General features: G+C 36.5%; 2 protein-coding genes and 1 long non-coding RNA gene across 3 annotated transcripts in view; all 3 read right to left on the reverse strand.

Annotated features, from left to right (window-relative positions):
* Window positions 1–2958: 2958 nt before the first annotated feature.
* LOC112579471 (olfactory receptor 52K1-like) lies at window positions 2959–4147 on the reverse strand. The gene has a single exon (XM_025265916.3). The coding sequence runs from the start codon at window positions 3901–3903 to the stop codon at window positions 2959–2961; it is 945 nt and encodes a 314-aa protein (XP_025121701.3). The 5' UTR covers window positions 3904–4147.
* A 5078-nt stretch (window positions 4148–9225) lies between these two features.
* Window positions 9226–18464, reverse strand: part of LOC123329754 — a 43263-nt gene continuing 34024 nt past the window's right edge. Inside the window, exon 3 of the long non-coding RNA XR_006545314.2 lies at window positions 9226–9708. This is a non-coding gene — a long non-coding RNA (uncharacterized LOC123329754). The remainder of the gene's footprint in view (window positions 9709–18464) is intronic.
* LOC123329752 (olfactory receptor 52M1-like) lies at window positions 13117–14129 on the reverse strand. The gene has a single exon (XM_044929434.2). The coding sequence runs from the start codon at window positions 14127–14129 to the stop codon at window positions 13185–13187; it is 945 nt and encodes a 314-aa protein (XP_044785369.2). The 3' UTR covers window positions 13117–13184.

Raw genomic sequence — 18464 nt, forward strand, 5'->3', positions numbered from 1 at the left:
GAACCTTTGATAGGGGGTTAATAGTGGTTTTGCATATCTACTGATGATGTAATTGGTGTGTACATCAGATATATGTGCATACAGAAGTTCCTGTGAATGTATGCATATCTCAGGTGAGGTGTATAGGTGAATACAAATATGCATATGTTATCATATTCCAGAAAAAAAAGAGTTTATAGACAAATAAGATGATTGCAAGGCTATATATGAAGGAAATAGCATGTCTATTTGTATATACTTATGTGAGTAAATATCATCTGTGTGATATTTGTCCTAAACAGATTTGAGGGTGTTTATATTATAAACATTAGAGGTATGAAGATGGGTATGATTTGCATGTATAGGTCCCTTGGTTTATGAACTGGTATTTAACAATGTTTTTTAAAAAGCTAAGACAAGGGTTTAGAACTGGTTTGCATGAGGTGAAAAGTTCAATTTCTGGGCATGCCATTGCCCTTAAAGAAATGTCAATATAAGAGGGATAGGATGGGGAGGGAGGTGAGTTCAGGATGGGAGGGACATATGTATACCTGTGGCTGATTCCTGTTGACATATGGCAAAACCATCACACTATTGTAAAGCAATTATCCTTCAATTAAATAAATTAATTAAAAATAAAGGTAAAGTGTGTAGACTAAAACTGAACTATAGAACAGATCACAGATGACTGAACACCAAAGAAACGCAGCACAGACTGGCACATGTTTGAAGATAAGCATTAAGGAAAACAAACTGAAGAAAGTCTCTTGAGGTGGGAAGAATTTTGACTAAGATCAAGGAAAATGCTTCCTAAGTAGCTGGAGAATGAGCTAAAACAGCAGTAATGTGTTATTTCTTTACAAATAAAGCAGTCATGTCTGGCTAGACTGATGCCTGTTCAGTGATTTAGTGAAAGTAGAGCACCTGGCATGGCAGTTTGAAAGCAAGTCATGTAGAACTTGAATGCTATGCTATGGAGTTAAGCCATTATCTTAAGGAACAGGCTGTTGAAGATTTTAACTGGACAAAATGAGACGTCTGTTTGAAAAAGATGACTCCAGGTGGGTGCAGAGTCAATGAAAATTTTGAATATGAGAGAAATTGAATATAGGCAGGTTAGTTAGAATTTTGTAGCACAGAGATTGAAAGTAATGAAAATATAAGACAGAAAAAAGACAAAGGAGATGTGCAAAGAAATATTGGTCATTGGTTGGATAAAAGGTAGGAAATAAGTATTTCAAAGGTTGTGTATTTAACTCGGGTCAAAAGAACAAAAGAAGTGAAGGCTACAGAGGAACAATCTAGCTGACAAGGAGATAAGGAATTATTTTGGAAAGACTTACATTTAAGGTGCATATGAAGAGAAGAGTGGTTCACAACATTGTTGCAATGTTTTCTGGAACACAGCTATAACTCAGGCTTTAAGACATAGATCTGGGTGTTCTAGTTTGTGAAAAGTTGTGAGGTTGGATAGGTGGAAGGAAAAAAAGTGAAGCTAGAGAAAAAAATAGCTTGAGTTCTTTAAAAATTGGTTTATAACACTATATAAGATGTGCATGTACAATATTATATTTCATGTTCTGTATACACTACAGTGTGCTCACCACTTAATACTTATTTTCTGCCCATCATCATACAGTTGACCTTTGCCCATTTCACCCTTCACCCACCCTTCTTCCTTCTGGTAACCACTACTCTGTTCTCTGTATTTCTGTTTGTTTTTGTTTTCATTTTATTTACTCATTTATTCATCTATATTCCTCATATGAATGAAACAATATGGTATTTTTCTTTTTTTCTTTGCCTTATTATGCTGAGCATAATACCTTCAAGATCCATCCATGTTGTCACAAATAAAAAGATTTCACCTTTTTTTTTTAACTGAAAAGTGTTTGATTATAGGTGTGTGTGTACATGTGTATGCATATATATGTAAAAATATACACACCATATCTGTATCCATTCATCTGTTGATAGACACTTAGGCTGCTTCCATGTCTTGGTTATTGTAAATAATGCTGTGATGAACATGGGATGCATATGCAGCTTTTAATAAGCATTTTCATATTTCTTTGATAAATACCTAGAATGGCTGGACCACATGGCAGATGGCCAACAGGCACATGAAAAGACGTTCAGCATCACTAATTCTATGGGGAATATGAGTCAAAACCATAATGAGAGACACTACCTCATACAAATCAGAATGTCTATTATCAAAAAGTCAAGAGATAGTAAATGTTGGTGAGGATATGAAGAAAAGATAACCCTCATACACTGCTGGTGGGAATGTAAATTGGTGGAACACTATGAAAAACAGTATGGAAATGGAGGTTACTAAAAAAACTAAGGCTGTCTTTTTTTTTTTTTTTTCCATTTGTAAAATCTTACTTATCAAGTCCAATCTACTGTATATTGGTTGTATGTTCTGACACTGAGTAACTCTCTAAGGATGACACTTCTCTATTAAAACCCTTCAGACAAAAGAAGGGGCTCAGTATTTATTGATATGGTCATGGATACTTATACATATTTATTTCAATTAGGATTATTTTCAATGATATATAATTCTGTTGGTGAAGTATCTGAAACATAAATGTGGAAGAAAAATCATTATATCAACAAAAACTTTGGATAATTGTTTTTATCCATAGGTCTTAAGATACATGCCTAAATTCATTTTACCTCATTTGAAAAAAAATGTCCAATTTATGTTATGTGATGGAAGTAGATAAACAATAAAATTAATTACAAAATGTTCTCCTGTTTTATTACACATAAGCATTTATGAAGGATTGCTTGTCATGAAGGTTTCATAACAACTACATCTTGATGGAAAGGACATGCCCCTCTACATTCCCACACTGACCAAGTCCTTCTCTTGCCTTGGTTTATACTTTTCCTTACTAAGCCCAATTCTGACAGGAATTATCTCTACCTACAACGTTAACATGATTTCCAGGTCTATAGGTACCAACATCAATCTCCTTCACAATGGAAGATTCGTAGCACCCACTCCCGCATTTGCTTGGTCCGAGCCCCATAAATCAAAGGGTTGATCATGGGAGGCACCAAGAAGTAGAGATTGTCAATGATAATCTGTAGGTGGGGAGCCATATGATAGCCTAAAACCTGGGCCAAGACAGAAAAGATAACAGGGGAATAAAAGAGAGCAATGACACAAAGATGAGAGCCACATGTGCTGAAAGCTTTGCCCCGTGCCTCCCAAGAGGGTATCCGAAAGACAGCATGAAGGATCAGCCCATATGACAGAATGATAAAAAACAGATCAAATCCCACAGATGCTACAATAACCATAAGGCCATAGACAATGTGGTCAGAGAGGTCTCCACAGGCTATTTGCACCACAGCCATGTAGGCACAGTATGAGTACGCAATGATGTGAGTTTGGAAGCTTTCCAGTCTTTTCACCAGGATGGGTGCTGGGGTCAGCACTGCCACTGCCCTTGCCAGGACAGTCAGTGCCATCTTCACAAGCAGGCTGTTACTAAGGACAGTTGTATATCTCAGAGGGTGCCAGATAGCCACAAATCTGTCAAAAGCCATAGTCAGAAGGACCCCAGACTCCATGACATAAAATGATGGGATGAAAAACATCTGTGTGAGGCAGGCATTAAAGCTGATTTCCTTGGCATTCATCCAGAAGATGCCCAGCATGCGGGGCACAGTGACACTGACAAGAGACAGGTCAACAACTGACAGCATGGCCAAGAGGAGAAACATGGGCTCATGAAGACTCTTCTCCACCCTGATGATACATAAAATGGTGGCATTGCCAATGACAGCAACAACAAACACCAAGAAAAAAGGCACAGAGAACCAGCCATGGGAAGATTCCAGGCCAGGAATTCCAGCCAGGACAAATATCAAGGGCTGAGGGATGGAGTTGTTGCAAGAGGACATCCCTCTCCAGACCTCCTCAAGGTCTGATTCCTAGAGAGAAAGAAAGGAGGGACATTTTGAAATCACTGCATCATTTGAAGCTAAAATGCTGGGTACTATAGTAGTTTATGGCGATAAGCAAAATTTACCAGCTAGTGAACAAATAAATGTTGCAGCTAATGGAGTTAAGGAGGGAGATAATTCTCAGTTACTTTCTCTGCAGGAGAGAAGCAGTCTCAGGGAAAAATTCTCAATAAAAACATACCAACTCTGCTGTGTAAATTCTCCTGTTGACCTGATCCTGTTTAATATTCAATGTATATAAACTTGTAGGAGAGTTTTTTTTTTTTCCCCTCAGAGAACAGGACCTGAAAGGAGATCCAATATATTCATTATAGGCATGACATGGGGATGTGGATGAGCTAGAAAGCATGGTTTTCACTGAAGAAGTTGAATTTCATCATCCGAAGGTCCTCATTTCTTGAGACTGGCCTTTGTGCTTCAGAATTCTTCTCTGGAGTGTTTTTTTTTTTTTTTTACCAATAACCTAGGAAATTTGCTGCTCTTACATGTGAAAAATATGGTTTTCTGGAGGAATAACTGATATTTTGAAGGACAAAGGTAGAGTCAAAAATACCTCAATAGATAATAATTTCATATTAAAAATTTATATATATATATGTATTTATGTGTTTTTGTACAGCAACCATAATTTAAAGTTAATGGTAACATATTTCTATATAAATAAGATTATAGTTGTTAAATATGTTAATATACATAACAAATAGAGATACATATTTACAAATTATTTGATGACAGCTATAGGTTAAAGACTATACAATACTAAATTTCACTATTAAGGTCTGGACTTCACATTTTATTAGAAATATTCCAATTATATAATATTTATAAAAGGCAATCACAGAAAAAATAGAAGCTTCAGCAGACGCTTAAAATACAGAGATGAAAAAACACAACATAAAGTTGCTTTAAAAAATAAAAGTACATGGCAAGGGGGAGTGGGAGGGGGGCTCTAGAGGAAGGGATATATGTATATATACAGTCCATGAAATTCTCCAAGCCAGCATACTGGAGTGGGTAGCCTATTCCTTTTCCAGTGGATCTTCCCGACCCAGGAATTGAACCGGGGTCTCCTGCACTGCAGGTCAATTCTTTACTAACTGAGCTATCAGGGAAGCCCATGTACACATATAGCTGATACATACTGAGGCACAGTAGAAGCCAACACAACATTGTAGAAAAACTGTACAACAATAAAAAAGTACAGTGATATTAACACTGTGTCCTTTTTTTTTTGTTTTCACAAACTTGGATTATTTGTCTTTATGCCAATTAATTTACTCTAAATACTTAGGATCCCAAAACAGAGTGGCAAAAAGTACACAGCTTTTATACATCCTAAATTGAGTTATGAAGATCTAAGTATTTCATGTATCAACCACCTTTGGTAAAAGGCAAGCCACAGCCAAATGACAGGCAGGTCTCCTAGCAGGTAACTTGGTATAGTAAAAATAATAAGGTCTTCAGATAAATGTGGCTGTGATACAATTTCAACCCTGCCACTAATTTTATGTGACTTGACCATAAAGTGTTCAAGGCTGTGAGCCTCTTTCCTCATCTCAAAAATGAGATGAGGTTTACCTTGCAAAACTTGCTGTGAGAATTAAGTCCATCATTAAATCCCAACATTGTATAAAATGTACAGTGTTTCTGGCCTAATTCTTTTAATGTTTCTGTGCTCTACAAATGCAAATTTTCTTCTTTTTCAATAAAGTACAAAGATTAAGTGAGATAAGCCAAAAATAAAGTCCTTTTTGCTTTGTGTTTATGAGGATAATAACTATTATAAGGATAATAACTAGTCTTGAACGGATACCATAAGAAGGAATATGTGATGGCCCTGATAAAATTTGTAATTTTATCCTTAATCTTTTTTCCGCCTTAGATGTGTATTATTTTACCATAGCTATTATCACTGGGTTCTAATGAAGTACAAATAATTTGGCAGCCTGTAAAATCCCATTTCCAAGATATCTTTCTAAAAAAGCATTTTAGAAAAGGTTGGAAGGGCCATAAACTTACATTCAACCTCTGTACTTTTCTACCATAGTGTGTTTCCATAAATAACCTTTAATCAGTACTTTATGGATCCTTACCAGAAAGTCATTTCTTCCTGATCTCAGCAATCCATCTCTAATACAATAGGAGACCTCATCTGAGGGCTTGAGTACACTAGAAAGCCAGAACCCAGAAACCTGGCAGTGATAATAGAAAAGACGGTGTACTTTAAGCACCATGTCAATTTATCAGCATCCAAGAGAAGGTAATTCGAAAGTCTTCATTTTGCTCATGGCTACTGAGGTCAGCATTAAACATTTCATAGAACTGCCCCAAAGTAGCCTCCTCTAACAACTTTTCATAAATCTGTCAGGTTCAATGTGTTCAAAATAAGAACTGTGCATTCTATGTCTCTACTCAGTGTTATTGAAAAACATCTTTTGAAAGTGCATTGGTGGTTTTAAAAATACACAGAGAAAAAAATTGAAACATACATTTTCTAAGCAAAAATAATATTAAAGAGTTTGTCTTTTTTAAAATTGAAGTATAGTTGATTTATATTGTTTAGTTTCAGGTGTACAGCAAAGTGATTCAGTTTATATATATATATATATATATATATATATATATATATCCATTTTTACATATTCCTGTTCCTTATAAGTGAGTTCCTTATAGATTATTATAAAATACTGGGTATAGTCACCAATGATTTTTTGATTCATTACGTGCTATGGGGAAAAATATATATTTAGTGTCACCAGACATAGATACCTGGCCAAATAAAGGAGGCTAAAATATTTTTAAAGGTGCATTTTAGTTCAGTAGGGGAAAGAAACCTACCACAAACTCAAAAGAAAAGACAGCCCTGTGAAATTAGAAGCTCACTATCAGTGGGAGTTTTCAGGTAGAATTTAAATGCTCATCTATCAGGAGTAGTATAAATAAAAATTATCCATGTGGTGGTGGCATTAGGATATTATTTGAGCATTAAGTACTGCCAGCAACAACTGTATAAATATTAATCTGAGTAAAGGAAGCATAAATTTAGATTTAAAAATTAGGAAGATACTACTTATTATTTTCTAATGAATGTCATTGGGCAATCTAAAGATTGCAGATCTCAACCATAACTGTACAAGGGTTAGTGACTATGGTATTTAGATGAAAAGATTTGAGAATCTCTTTATCCTATATGACTTTGTGCAGCTCAGGATTTTGTACTCTTTTCCTGCCCCATTTTTCTCTCTTTTCCTAGCATAGTACCTGTAGATGGTTGAGAATTTGGTCATAGGGGAACTGGGACCAGCAAAGCCACTGTCCTCTTGAGGTGTGAGGAAGATCTGTTGATGTCCACAGCAAGACAACCATCTGAGCTAGAGGCAGATTTATGCTGGCTTGTCCTGGCCCTCCTGAGTCCTTAGTGGCCTCTCTGTTAAGCAAGGGACATTATTCAGCTTTGCTATTCTGGAGAACAAATCCTAGAGCCAATTAGTGAGGAGAGTACAGATGGATAAGAATTGTTCAGAAGCACTGTAAAACTAATTGCCTGTGTGTTCTGGCATGTGGTATGGTATGGTTTAGGAAGCCCAGGGAGGAGTAAGGATTGAAGAATTATTTAGAATGAAAATTAAAGAACACCTGGGGCAACAACAGGCAGGGCCAAATGCAACTATAATTATATATAAATTACTATGGCTTGCTTCAAAACCAACAGTTTAAATCATTTTAACTTCCAGTGGCACTGGGACCTCCACAGACAAACTGAAACTGAAAGTAGAAGTCTTGATTCCCTAGATACAAAAAGGATCCATAAAAATCTGGCAAAAAAGTATGCAGTAAATAAAATATTTAATTGACTAAATTAAAACCATTGTTTGGTAAACGAGATATGTAAAAAGAAAAATAACAGAGAAGTGAGATTCAAGTAGAAGAAAGAGATGAGCTTTATAAAAAAAAATGCACAATACTAGGTTTAGGAGAGACTGAGTTTCAGAAAAACTCTTGGCAGAAGTCAAAAGCTCAACTTGAGAGTAAATATAAAAGCGGAAGAAATTGCTAACAACTATTTTGTTGCAGGATGTATTCAAATGTAAATATCCTGGAGACAATGACTGGGGCGCTGTTTGTTCACTATTTCCCCACTGCCTGGCAAATTGTCTAAGTCTTTAAATTTTTTTTTTTTAATCAGTTAATGCACCACACACACACACACACACACACACAAAGACACATAAAAACACAAAGGTTTTTCATCAATCATCCACTCCAAATTTTAGGCTTAGGGTAAGCAACGGTCATAAAATGTGTGAGCTTGTCAAAGTCTTCATCAAGCCAAGTCCTAAAGTATGTTCAGGGTACTCAAATCAATTTAATTCTTTTCATCATGATGACTATTAACATGGATCAAGTTATTATCATATTGTCCTTGAAAACTTTATAACCTAAAAGTTTTTCTCTAGTCATTCCTTCTACTCTGTCTTAATCCATTTTCTTCATTGCAGCCACAATGATCATTTTAAAACACAAACCTGATTATGTCACTCCCGTGCATACAATTTCCATTGTCTTCCTTTAGTTTTTAGGATAAAATTGTGAATTCTCAGCATGCCTACCCCACTCTCTAATGAAACTCTCTTAGCTGTCCTCAGCACTCTTCATTCCACTCTGTACTGCATCCCATGAATGGACCTCCTTCAGTTCTTCAAATGTAAGATGACTCTGCCTATCTAAATATTTATCTTAAAGTCTACCTTAAATCCACACATGTTCACATATACTGTTCTCTCTCTCTTTAACACCACCCCAACATTTTCTCTTGCTTCCCTCAGCTAGTTATCTCCCATTCAACACTCACATAAATGTCTTGTTAAAGGAAACTTTCCTTGATTCCCCCAGACCAGATCAAAACTGATGTTAGTTGCCTTTATAAAAAATCCATGCTTCTACTTTATAGCACTTGATATCCAATGTAGCTATGCATTTGAACATTACTTACTTAAGTCATGCCACCTCAACCAGAATATAAACTCCCTGACACATGGATTTCTTTTTTGCTCACCTCTCATTAGAACCTATCACAACCTGGCACATTTTAGCCACTCCATAAATATTCTTTTGTTGTATGAATATATGAATAAGCTGTATATCTTCTCCCCATTGACTAGAATTTAATGCAGGGATCTTGGCTATATAATTGTGTGGTTGTTGTCATCTTACAGACACACGCCCCAGGAAACAAACTCACTCAGAAGGACAGTGTGGATAGTGGAGTACAGTTTATTACACCGGTGGGTCCGAGGCAGAGTTTCCTCTTTAGCCAGGGACCCCGACTGACTTTTGTGAAAACCTTAGATACCTTAAGTGTACTGCGCAAGCCCACATCCCCAAATTCCTTAAACCTAGGCTGGAAAGTGTTAAAGGGAGATTCAATCAGGTTACAGCCATGATTCATAATCAGAAGGGTCAGCTGGTTATATATTGTAGCCTACGCCAATGGGAGCCATAAAGATTACAAAGGTGATTGACTATATAGGAGATTATTACATTCTTTTTGGCGACGGGAAATCTTGGTATGGAATCTGGTGTTGATCAGTCCAGGAGGCCAGTTCGGCCATAGGTATGCTATCCCCATGGCTACCAGGCATGTAGTGCAAAGTTCACTGAAAGTGCAAGATGGAATTTCCTTCTTTTTCAAGATGGAGTCAGTTCGGCCTGTTTCTTTCCTCTTCAATTATTGTTGACCATCTGCAATTTGAGAGCCATTGGTAGATAACCTATAAAAGCTAACTGCTTAGTTCATATTTCCCAATCTAACATATAAACAATCTTTTTTAACATATAAGAAATATATTAACTTGTCAGGAAATATTTTTAATTAGATTCAATGATCCATTATACTACAAAATTTAATTAAAAAAATACAACTTGAAGGTCCAGACTTTGAAATTTACCTTCTGGAAACATCCAACATAATCACGAACATTCTTAAAGATTAAATTTCCCTAGAGATTCTCTTAAGCCTGGGAGAGATCCCTTTGTCATTGAATTTTTCTCCATTATCTTATAAAAATATAATTAAAACCTATCTTTATGTTTTTAATTCAGTACTTTAATTATAACTATCACAAAACTAGGAGCTCTGAAACATGACAAGTGAATTCCACATCTTATGGCTTCATTGATGAAGCATTTATTGAACACACATGTTCATAGGACACTGAGAGGTGTTAGAGATAAAAAGTAAATAAAGGATAGTCTTTAACTATGGAATTAACTACTTTCATTTTTTTAAAAATATATATTTCACCACTTTATCAACAGGTGATGTTGAGAAAATTACTTAATCTCTCTAAGTCTAAATTCCTCATTTGTGAAATCAGAATAACATTCTGATGATTATAGTGATAATTATAATTCAAATTACATATATGTGTGTGCAAACATGTAAATATATATTATTATACAAATATTAATAATATATTAATAATATATATATATATATATATATATTTATTGCAGTTGTTTTAGTTGCTAAATTGTGTCGGACTCTTTTACAACCCCATGAACTGTAGCCCACCAGGCTCCTCTGTCCATAGGATTTCCCAGGCAAGAATACTGGAGTGGGTTGCCATTTCCTTCTCCAAGCGATCTTCTTGACCCAGGAAGTGAACCCACATCTCCTGTATTTTTACTACTGAGCCATTAGGGAAGCATATATGGTGTGTGTGTGTGTGTGTGTGTGTGTGTGTGTGTGTGTGTGTATACATATGTTTAAATGAGACATATATGTCTCACAAAGTCAGGCATTCAATATACAAAAATTATACGTCTGTTTAATCCACAATGTTACCTAATGTATGTTTATTAAAAGCTTACTGTGTGGTACAATTTAATGTATCTTACATGCTTTCACTCATACAATCCTTAAAACTTTATGGAGAAGGCAATGTCATGATCCCGGTTTTATTATGAAAACAAAGCCCAGAAAGTTTTATCAAAGTATCTGGGTACACGAAGACAGCAAGTGGTAAAGCTGAAACATGAACCCAGGCACTCTCATTCTAGAGTCAATGCATTTAACCTCTAACTATACTGTAAGTTGAAGTGGCAAAAGTACAACATATCATTTCATTTTTTACAATAATGATAGGGAGAATTTCTGTTTAGTTTGATTCAAGGAAACAATCTTTCTGAGGAGTTTAAACAGGAGCTGTATCTTGAAGGATAACTGAATCCTCTCCAGGTAAGAAAGAGGATGGGACAGAGAGAAGCATTCTAAGCAAAAACACAAAGATATGAAGAGAACTACTGTTTGAATAAAAGTGAGAATTTTAATGAATAGTAAAAAGAGTATATGCAATATATAAGAAGGATACAAAAAACAGTAGAAAAGGTAATTCATAAAGCTTTGCTTTCATCCTGGAGCTTCCATGTGTCTGACACAATTACTTGCTTGTTTTAAATTGTTAGGAGGATAACTATGGTCTCAATGTAGAGAATGTACTGAACATAGTAATCAAAAGCTAGTTCCTTGGAGGTATCAGTGGAAACTGTTGAAATGTTATAATGGAAATGATAAAAGCTTAAACGATGGCATTTAATAGAGTCAAAGAGGAATGGAGAGGAATGGAGAACTTAGATGTTAACCTCTATGAAGCTCTGAGACTAAAGAGATGGCAAATAGTGAGAAAAGAAAAAAAGTACAAATAATACTTTAGTAGTAAATCACACAGAGAAACCAGGTCAGGGAAGTTCAGCATGTAACTCTAAGTACCTTCTGTTACCAAACCAAACTCGAGTCTGCTTACACACAAGCAGTAAAGCCAATCTACAGACACTAGGTTGTGGTGAAGAAAGCATTTATTGTAGGGCACCAAACAGGAGTCTGGGATAGTTAACATTCAAAACTCCCCAGTGGGTTTCTGCAGACCATTTTCAAAGGCAAGATGAGGGAGAGGAGCTGCAGGGATTTTGGTTAGCTCATGCACAATTCTCTCATTACTTGATGGTGAGATAATAGGGCAGTGTCACAAGGGTTAACATTATCAGTCCTCAGGCTCCAGTAGGTCTGGAGGCTAATGCCTGTGGTCATCAAGTAGTTAATTTCTTCCATTTGGTGGGGGTTTTAACATCAGCAAAGCAACTCAGGAAATGTGCATTAGATACTGTTATCTAGGTACTTCTGAGAGGATCTAAAGTAGAGGATATGGGGGAAGGGTCTACCCCAGAAGGCTCCACAAGGTACTGCTCAGTTACACCTCTAGAGTAATTTCCTTTTTTTTTTTTGTAAGCCAAGAAGTGAAGGAATGAAAAGTAACAAATATTTGATTTTTTCCAGTAAAATATTTATATTCCTTTTAATAATTTCATTTTCAATGTCAGCAGTAGCATAATCACTACAAATTGAAATTGAGTTATTTGTAATAATAGACTTCATCTCTGAACAAGGACTTGTTACATATAAATACCAGCATACCTGAATCTAGCTCAGTGGGCTGCCAATGCCCTGGGAAAACTCCCAAGTATGTAACATCAAACATAAAGTAATTTTGTTTTCAGGATAAAGGTTTAGAAATCCCATGTTGGTTCAGGTAAGAAAATAATTGCAGACACATGTTACTCTTGGTGGAGAGAGAATACTCTATGAGCAATACAATGCTTACAGATCTGTGGACTTGATTATTTATAGCAATGTTGAACTTTTCCACATTTCTATTTGACAGCTTGTCCAGTTTGTCAATTTGTAGGAATAAAACACAATTACTTGTTGTATTCAGAGGACATCAACCTTGATATATTGTCTCTTCTCTGGATATTTACAGTAATAATTAATTTTTCAATCACCTATACTTTATGTGGAATTCTTTGAGGTTCTCATGGATTTCCTTCCTTTTAAAATCACTCCGTATTTGAAAATAAACTACTACCCCAGTTAATACCACGAATGATCACTAGCAGCATAAAAAGAAGAGAGTCCCTTTAAGTTCATCAGGCTCTAAATAAGCTCCCCAAAATTCAAAGGCAGACAGAATATATTAAGTGTACTAGTTTAATTAGAATTGAGAAATTTCTATCATGTATGGTCATTCTTCCCCATTAAAATCTAATAAGATGTCTGATACCAGTGGAAAAGGCATCATGTCAGTTATGAAAAAGGGATAAGTGATTTATATTCTTCCCTCCTTATTCTTATACCATCTGTGTAAACAATTTCAGTATAATCAAGCAACCTTTACCATTAGAGAACTAAGAACATGGTCTCGAATTTTCTTGGTCCTTATACCATAAACAATGGGGTTAAGAAAAGGTGGTACCAGAAGGTATACATTGGCAATGAAGATATGAATTTGGGGGGCCACACTGTGGCCAAAACGGTGAGTGAGGAAGGTAAAGACAGCTGTGGAGTAGAAAACGAGAATGACGCAGACATGGGAGCCACAAGTGCCTAGGGCTTTAAGACTTGCTTCCCGCGATGGAAGACGAAAGACTGCACGAAGGATTAGGACATAAGACACAGCAATGAATAACCCATCACAGGAACCAATGACAAAGGCCATACTGAGGCTGTAACGCTTGGTGGGCCCTGTGTCCACACACGCCAGCTTCACCACAGCCATGAACTCACAGTAGGTGTGGGCAATGATTCGAGTCCTGCAGTAGGGCAGCTGTCTGAGCAGGATAGGATGTGGGGAAAAGAAGGCCACTCCCCGTAGTACCACAGAAGCTCCCATTTTAGCGATGCGAGTGTGGGTGAGAATGGTGGTGTGGTGCAGTGGATGGCAAATGGCCACATAGCGGTCAATGGCCATGGACAAAAAGAAGCCTGATTCCATAGCAGTAAAACTATGAATGAAGAACATTTGGGTCAGGCAGGCATCAAAGGCAATGTCCTGGGCTCCAAGCCAGAAGAGACAGAGCATGCGAGGCAGTGTAGACGTGGAGAGGACCAGGTCAGTGACTGAGAGCATGCACAGAAAGAGAAACATAGGCTTGTGGAGGCTTCGCTCTGTCCTCACCACGGCCAGAATGGTCATATTCCCCACCACAGCCACCACATACATGGAGCAGAAGGGAATCCCAATCCAGACATGCAGGTGCTCTAGCCCTGGGATGCCCATCAGCAAGAAAGTGTCTGGAGATGTTTGGGATTTATTGGCTGGCCCCATTGCTCTGCTGCTTTCTGTCTCTTGCTGATAGAATCCTCCTTTTTATGGCAAAAGCTTTGTGCCAAGATCATCACAACCAAATCTGGCAACAAATGAAAAACAAGCATGGAAGATCCCAAAGCATCACATTAGAAAACATCCAAGGTTACACTTCAGGGTGAAAAAATTTAGTAACACTAATTACTAAAATAAAAACCTTGCAACCAGACACAAAGTACTAATCGTAAATCAAGTCATGAATCTCACACATTTAAGAACAAAACAAACTCTAAATCTGTTAACAATCTATGTATAGTAAAATCCAATACTACTTTTTAAATTCACAATTTGGTTTCAACTTAAGTCAAATTATCTTTTGATAAACAATATCAGACATTATAAATGGAAAGGATCTAAGATCTCATCTAACCCAACTTTCTTAATATCATTCTGAGATATAATATTCTAGGACAGGTCTGAAGTACTTTCTGAGAGTACATACGCTCAGGTATGATTACTCATTTCCTAGTCCTTTACACATGTTCCTAGTACTGTCACAGAACGTATCCTCAGGAGGTGTGAAACAGTACTGCCTTTTCCACGGAGCTCTACAGATTTATCTGTCTTGTGCATAAAAGTCTTCACAAAATTTGAGCTTTAACAGTCATACCTTCATTAAGTTCTCTCCTTTTTAGTGAAATAGTCCCAATTGACAAACCTGCTTATTTTAAGCTTAATTTTCAAAAATCCTAACTTTCTGCCTTAATTCTTCTGTTCAGTTCAGTTCAGTTGCTCAGCCATGTCCGACTCTTTGCGACGCCATGAATTGCAGCACGCCAGGCCTCCCTGTCCATCACCAACTCCCGGAGTTCACTAAAACTCACGTCCATCAAGTCGGTGATGCTATCCAGCCATCTCATCCTCTGTCGTCCCCTTCTCCTCCTGCCCCCAATCCCTCCTAGCATCAGAGTCTTTTCCAGTGAGTCAACTCTTCACATGAGGTGGCCAAAGTACTGGAGTTTCAACTTTAGCATCATTCCTTCCAAAGAACACCCAGGACTGATCTCCTTTAGAATGGACTGGTTGGATCTCCTTACAGTCCAAGGGACTCTCAAGAGTCTTCTCTAACACCACAGTTCAAAAGCATCAATTCTTCGGTTCTCAGCTTTCTTCACAGTACATCCCCCAATACGCCTTGTTTCTTACTTTGATCACATATATCTGAACATACAGATCACTACAAAGATCCATGCACTTGGTACCACTTTTGATTCATACATTATTAGTGTGATTTCAGTTACTATCATTGTTTAAATGAAGTAAGGAAAGAAAGTAAAACTTAGTGATCCTAACATGAAAAAATATATATATTTTCCTGGAATCTTTGTATATGTTCATTTGTAGCTGGAAAAGCAATGTGAACTAAATATCATTTTTCAAATTTTATCAATTAAAACAGAGTACCCCAGAATGTTATGGATAATGCAATGGCCTCACAGAAAGAATGGCTGAGATGTCAGAATTCTAACATAATTCTGCATGACTGCAAAGTTCACACTATTTCCATTACACCAAAATCAGTATTTGCTGTCACAGATGTTAAGTAATAGTAAAATATAACCAACAAAGAGTTTTCATAATTTTAGTCATATTTGTTAAGACACTTTTGAGTGAGTGTTTCAACATTTGCCTTTTTCTTTTAAACCTGATAATCTATAGAGTATTATTTTAGATATTACTTTAAATAACCATTGTGTTTCTTTTATTATTATTAAGCATCTATTAATATTCACAGCCTGAATTAAATGATTATTGTCTATCGATTTTTTTTAATTTTATTTTATTTTTAAAACTTTACATAATTGTATTAGTTTTGCCAAATATCAAAATGAATCTGCCACAGGTATACATGTGTTCCCCACCCTGAACCCTCCTTCCTCCTCCCTCCCCATACCATCCCTCTGGGTCGTCCCAGTGCACTAGCCCCAAGCATCCAGTAGCGTGCATCGAACCTGGACTGGCAACTCGTTTCATACATGATATTTTACATGTTTCAATGCCATTCTCCCAAATCTTCCCACCCTCTCCCTCTCCCACAGAGTCCATAAGACTGTTCTATACATCAGTGTCTCTTTTGCTGTCTCGTACACAGGGTTATTGTTACCATCTTTCTAAATTCCATATATATGCGTTAGTATACCGATTTTAAAGGTATTTATTCTACATCTACAATGAAGCAATTGAAATCTAATTTTGAAATAAGAATAGACCAATATCAAGATTCTTTTTATCATCCTAGAAAATTGTGTTTAACCATTCTAATATACTCTACATAATATCCATAAATTAGAAATGGATCTGTTGAGATAAATGTAATTACAAATATTTGAGTCCTATTTACTCCATTGTAATTTATAGTCTGATCAAGTGTCATCAAAACTGGAATATGACTTACACATTACCCAGCATTTTGGGAGGAACGTAGACCTTGTTAAACCGACTATATATTGTATTAGAAATATTCCCAGTGTCTTCTGAAAAATTTTCCAGCCTGACCTGAGCTCTGTAAATGATCATTTACATAATACTTTAAATGACCATGATCTTTGACTCAGAAGAAATAAAGTTCAATAAATCTTGAAATGTATCACATCATAAGTAATGGTATAACTTGGTTTCATCTTTTTTTCCCCTTCCGTCTGATTATTTTCACTATCACAGGTTCTTCCTATGCCCTTTTATTAAATGCATGTATTTCCATAAAAACTTTTAGTTGTGTTCTATATACTGATTATGGGCTTCCCTGGTGGCTCAGATGGTAAAAAATCCGCCTGCAATGTGGGAGACCTGGGTTTGATCCCTGGGTTGGGAAGATCCCTTAGAGGAGGCAATGGCAATCCACTCCAGCATTCCTGCCGGGAGAATCCCCATGGACAGAAGAGCCTGGTGGGCTACCGTCCGTGGGGTCATAAAGAATCAGATACGACTGAGCGACTAAGCACACAGCACAGCACATGCACTGATTACATCTTTTTCTCGGTTTCCTCAACTGTAAAGTGGAGAAAATAAATGCTGTTAATGCATGTTAACAAATTAGCACATTATCTTACACAGAGCATTTTAAGATATTATTTCTGTACCTCCCATGGGGGTAACAACTAACTTCTAACTATTCCCCAAATACAACATGCTTCTTTGTGAAATTGTGCCTTTTTCACATACTTCTCTGATTGTAATGTTCTCCCCCTCCTTTTTATTAACTTCCTTTTGCAAACCACTGTTCTTGCAGTATCTAGGTCAAAAGTAATATTCCTCCTCCCACAAACATTCACCATGACTGATCAACATCTAATGCTGACTGGGAGGAACATGGCTCTTCCTTGCTCAGAGTTGAATCTGACCTCAAAGCTTATCCTGGTCAAGGAGTTAAATGCTACTTTAACTCTTATTTGAAGTGTCTATGCTTCATATGCTCCATATACTTTAGAAAATCAACAGAGTTCACTACACCTTTTTAGCGTTTTACATGTCTACAAGATTTACTCTTAACTTTACTAAGAGTATTTTTGAAGAGATGGACATTACCTTTTTGAGGAAGGGTCTCATAATTTAAATGCAGATGTTTGAATGTAGCCACCTTCTTTCTTTTTCTGTCCTGTATCTCTATCAACTCACCCAAATTAGAAGTTCAGAGTAATCTAGACAGCCATCTTGCATGAGAGCAGGTGCTAAGAAGTGTGATCATTGAATATCAGCTGGATTATACCCAGCATCAAATCCCACTGGATTTAACAGTGTAGGTGGCACGGGAATCAGTGGTCCTCCAGGATATGGGGCCTTTTCCCAAACTACAAAACTTAAATTACTCTAATTAATATTAACTATCCCATAAGGTAACAAATAAGGATATTATTATTTCCCAAAGGTTTTCTGAGTGTTTTGATATGAAATAAATTTGTGGGAAAATATTAGGAAACCTCAGAACAATAAGAAAGTATTATGTTTATATACTGAGAGGTCATCACTTTCTGGGCCTATGTTTAATGCTAAAAAACCCTTCTTTCACTGATCTTCAAAACAACCTTTGTAAATAGGAAATTACCACTAAAAAGTCAAGGAAGTAGTGAGACCATTAGATTAAATGATTTAAGTAAAATTTTTATAGCAAATGAAGGGCGATTTTAGGAACTGAATCCAGATATCTCTAGTTCCACATTTTATTAACTTAATCACTATATGACCAAGATTTAAAACTGAAGTATGCCTGAATTAAAGTCTATAACTTCCATGGATTATAACTGATAACATCCCAAAGGACCAAGAAGAGCCTTTATAGTCTTGTTGGTTCTTGGCATC

This window comes from Bubalus bubalis, chromosome 16 (genome assembly GCF_019923935.1).
Source record: "Bubalus bubalis isolate 160015118507 breed Murrah chromosome 16, NDDB_SH_1, whole genome shotgun sequence".
Taxonomy (NCBI): domain Eukaryota; kingdom Metazoa; phylum Chordata; class Mammalia; order Artiodactyla; family Bovidae; genus Bubalus; species Bubalus bubalis.

Bases quoted from the DNA above. Each gene is read 5' to 3' on its own strand.
- LOC112579471 (XM_025265916.3), bottom strand. From the start codon at position 3,903: ATGTCCTCTTGCAACAACTCCATCCCTCAGCCCTTGATATTTGTCCTG.
- LOC123329752 (XM_044929434.2), bottom strand. From the start codon at position 14,129: ATGGGGCCAGCCAATAAATCCCAAACATCTCCAGACACTTTCTTGCTG.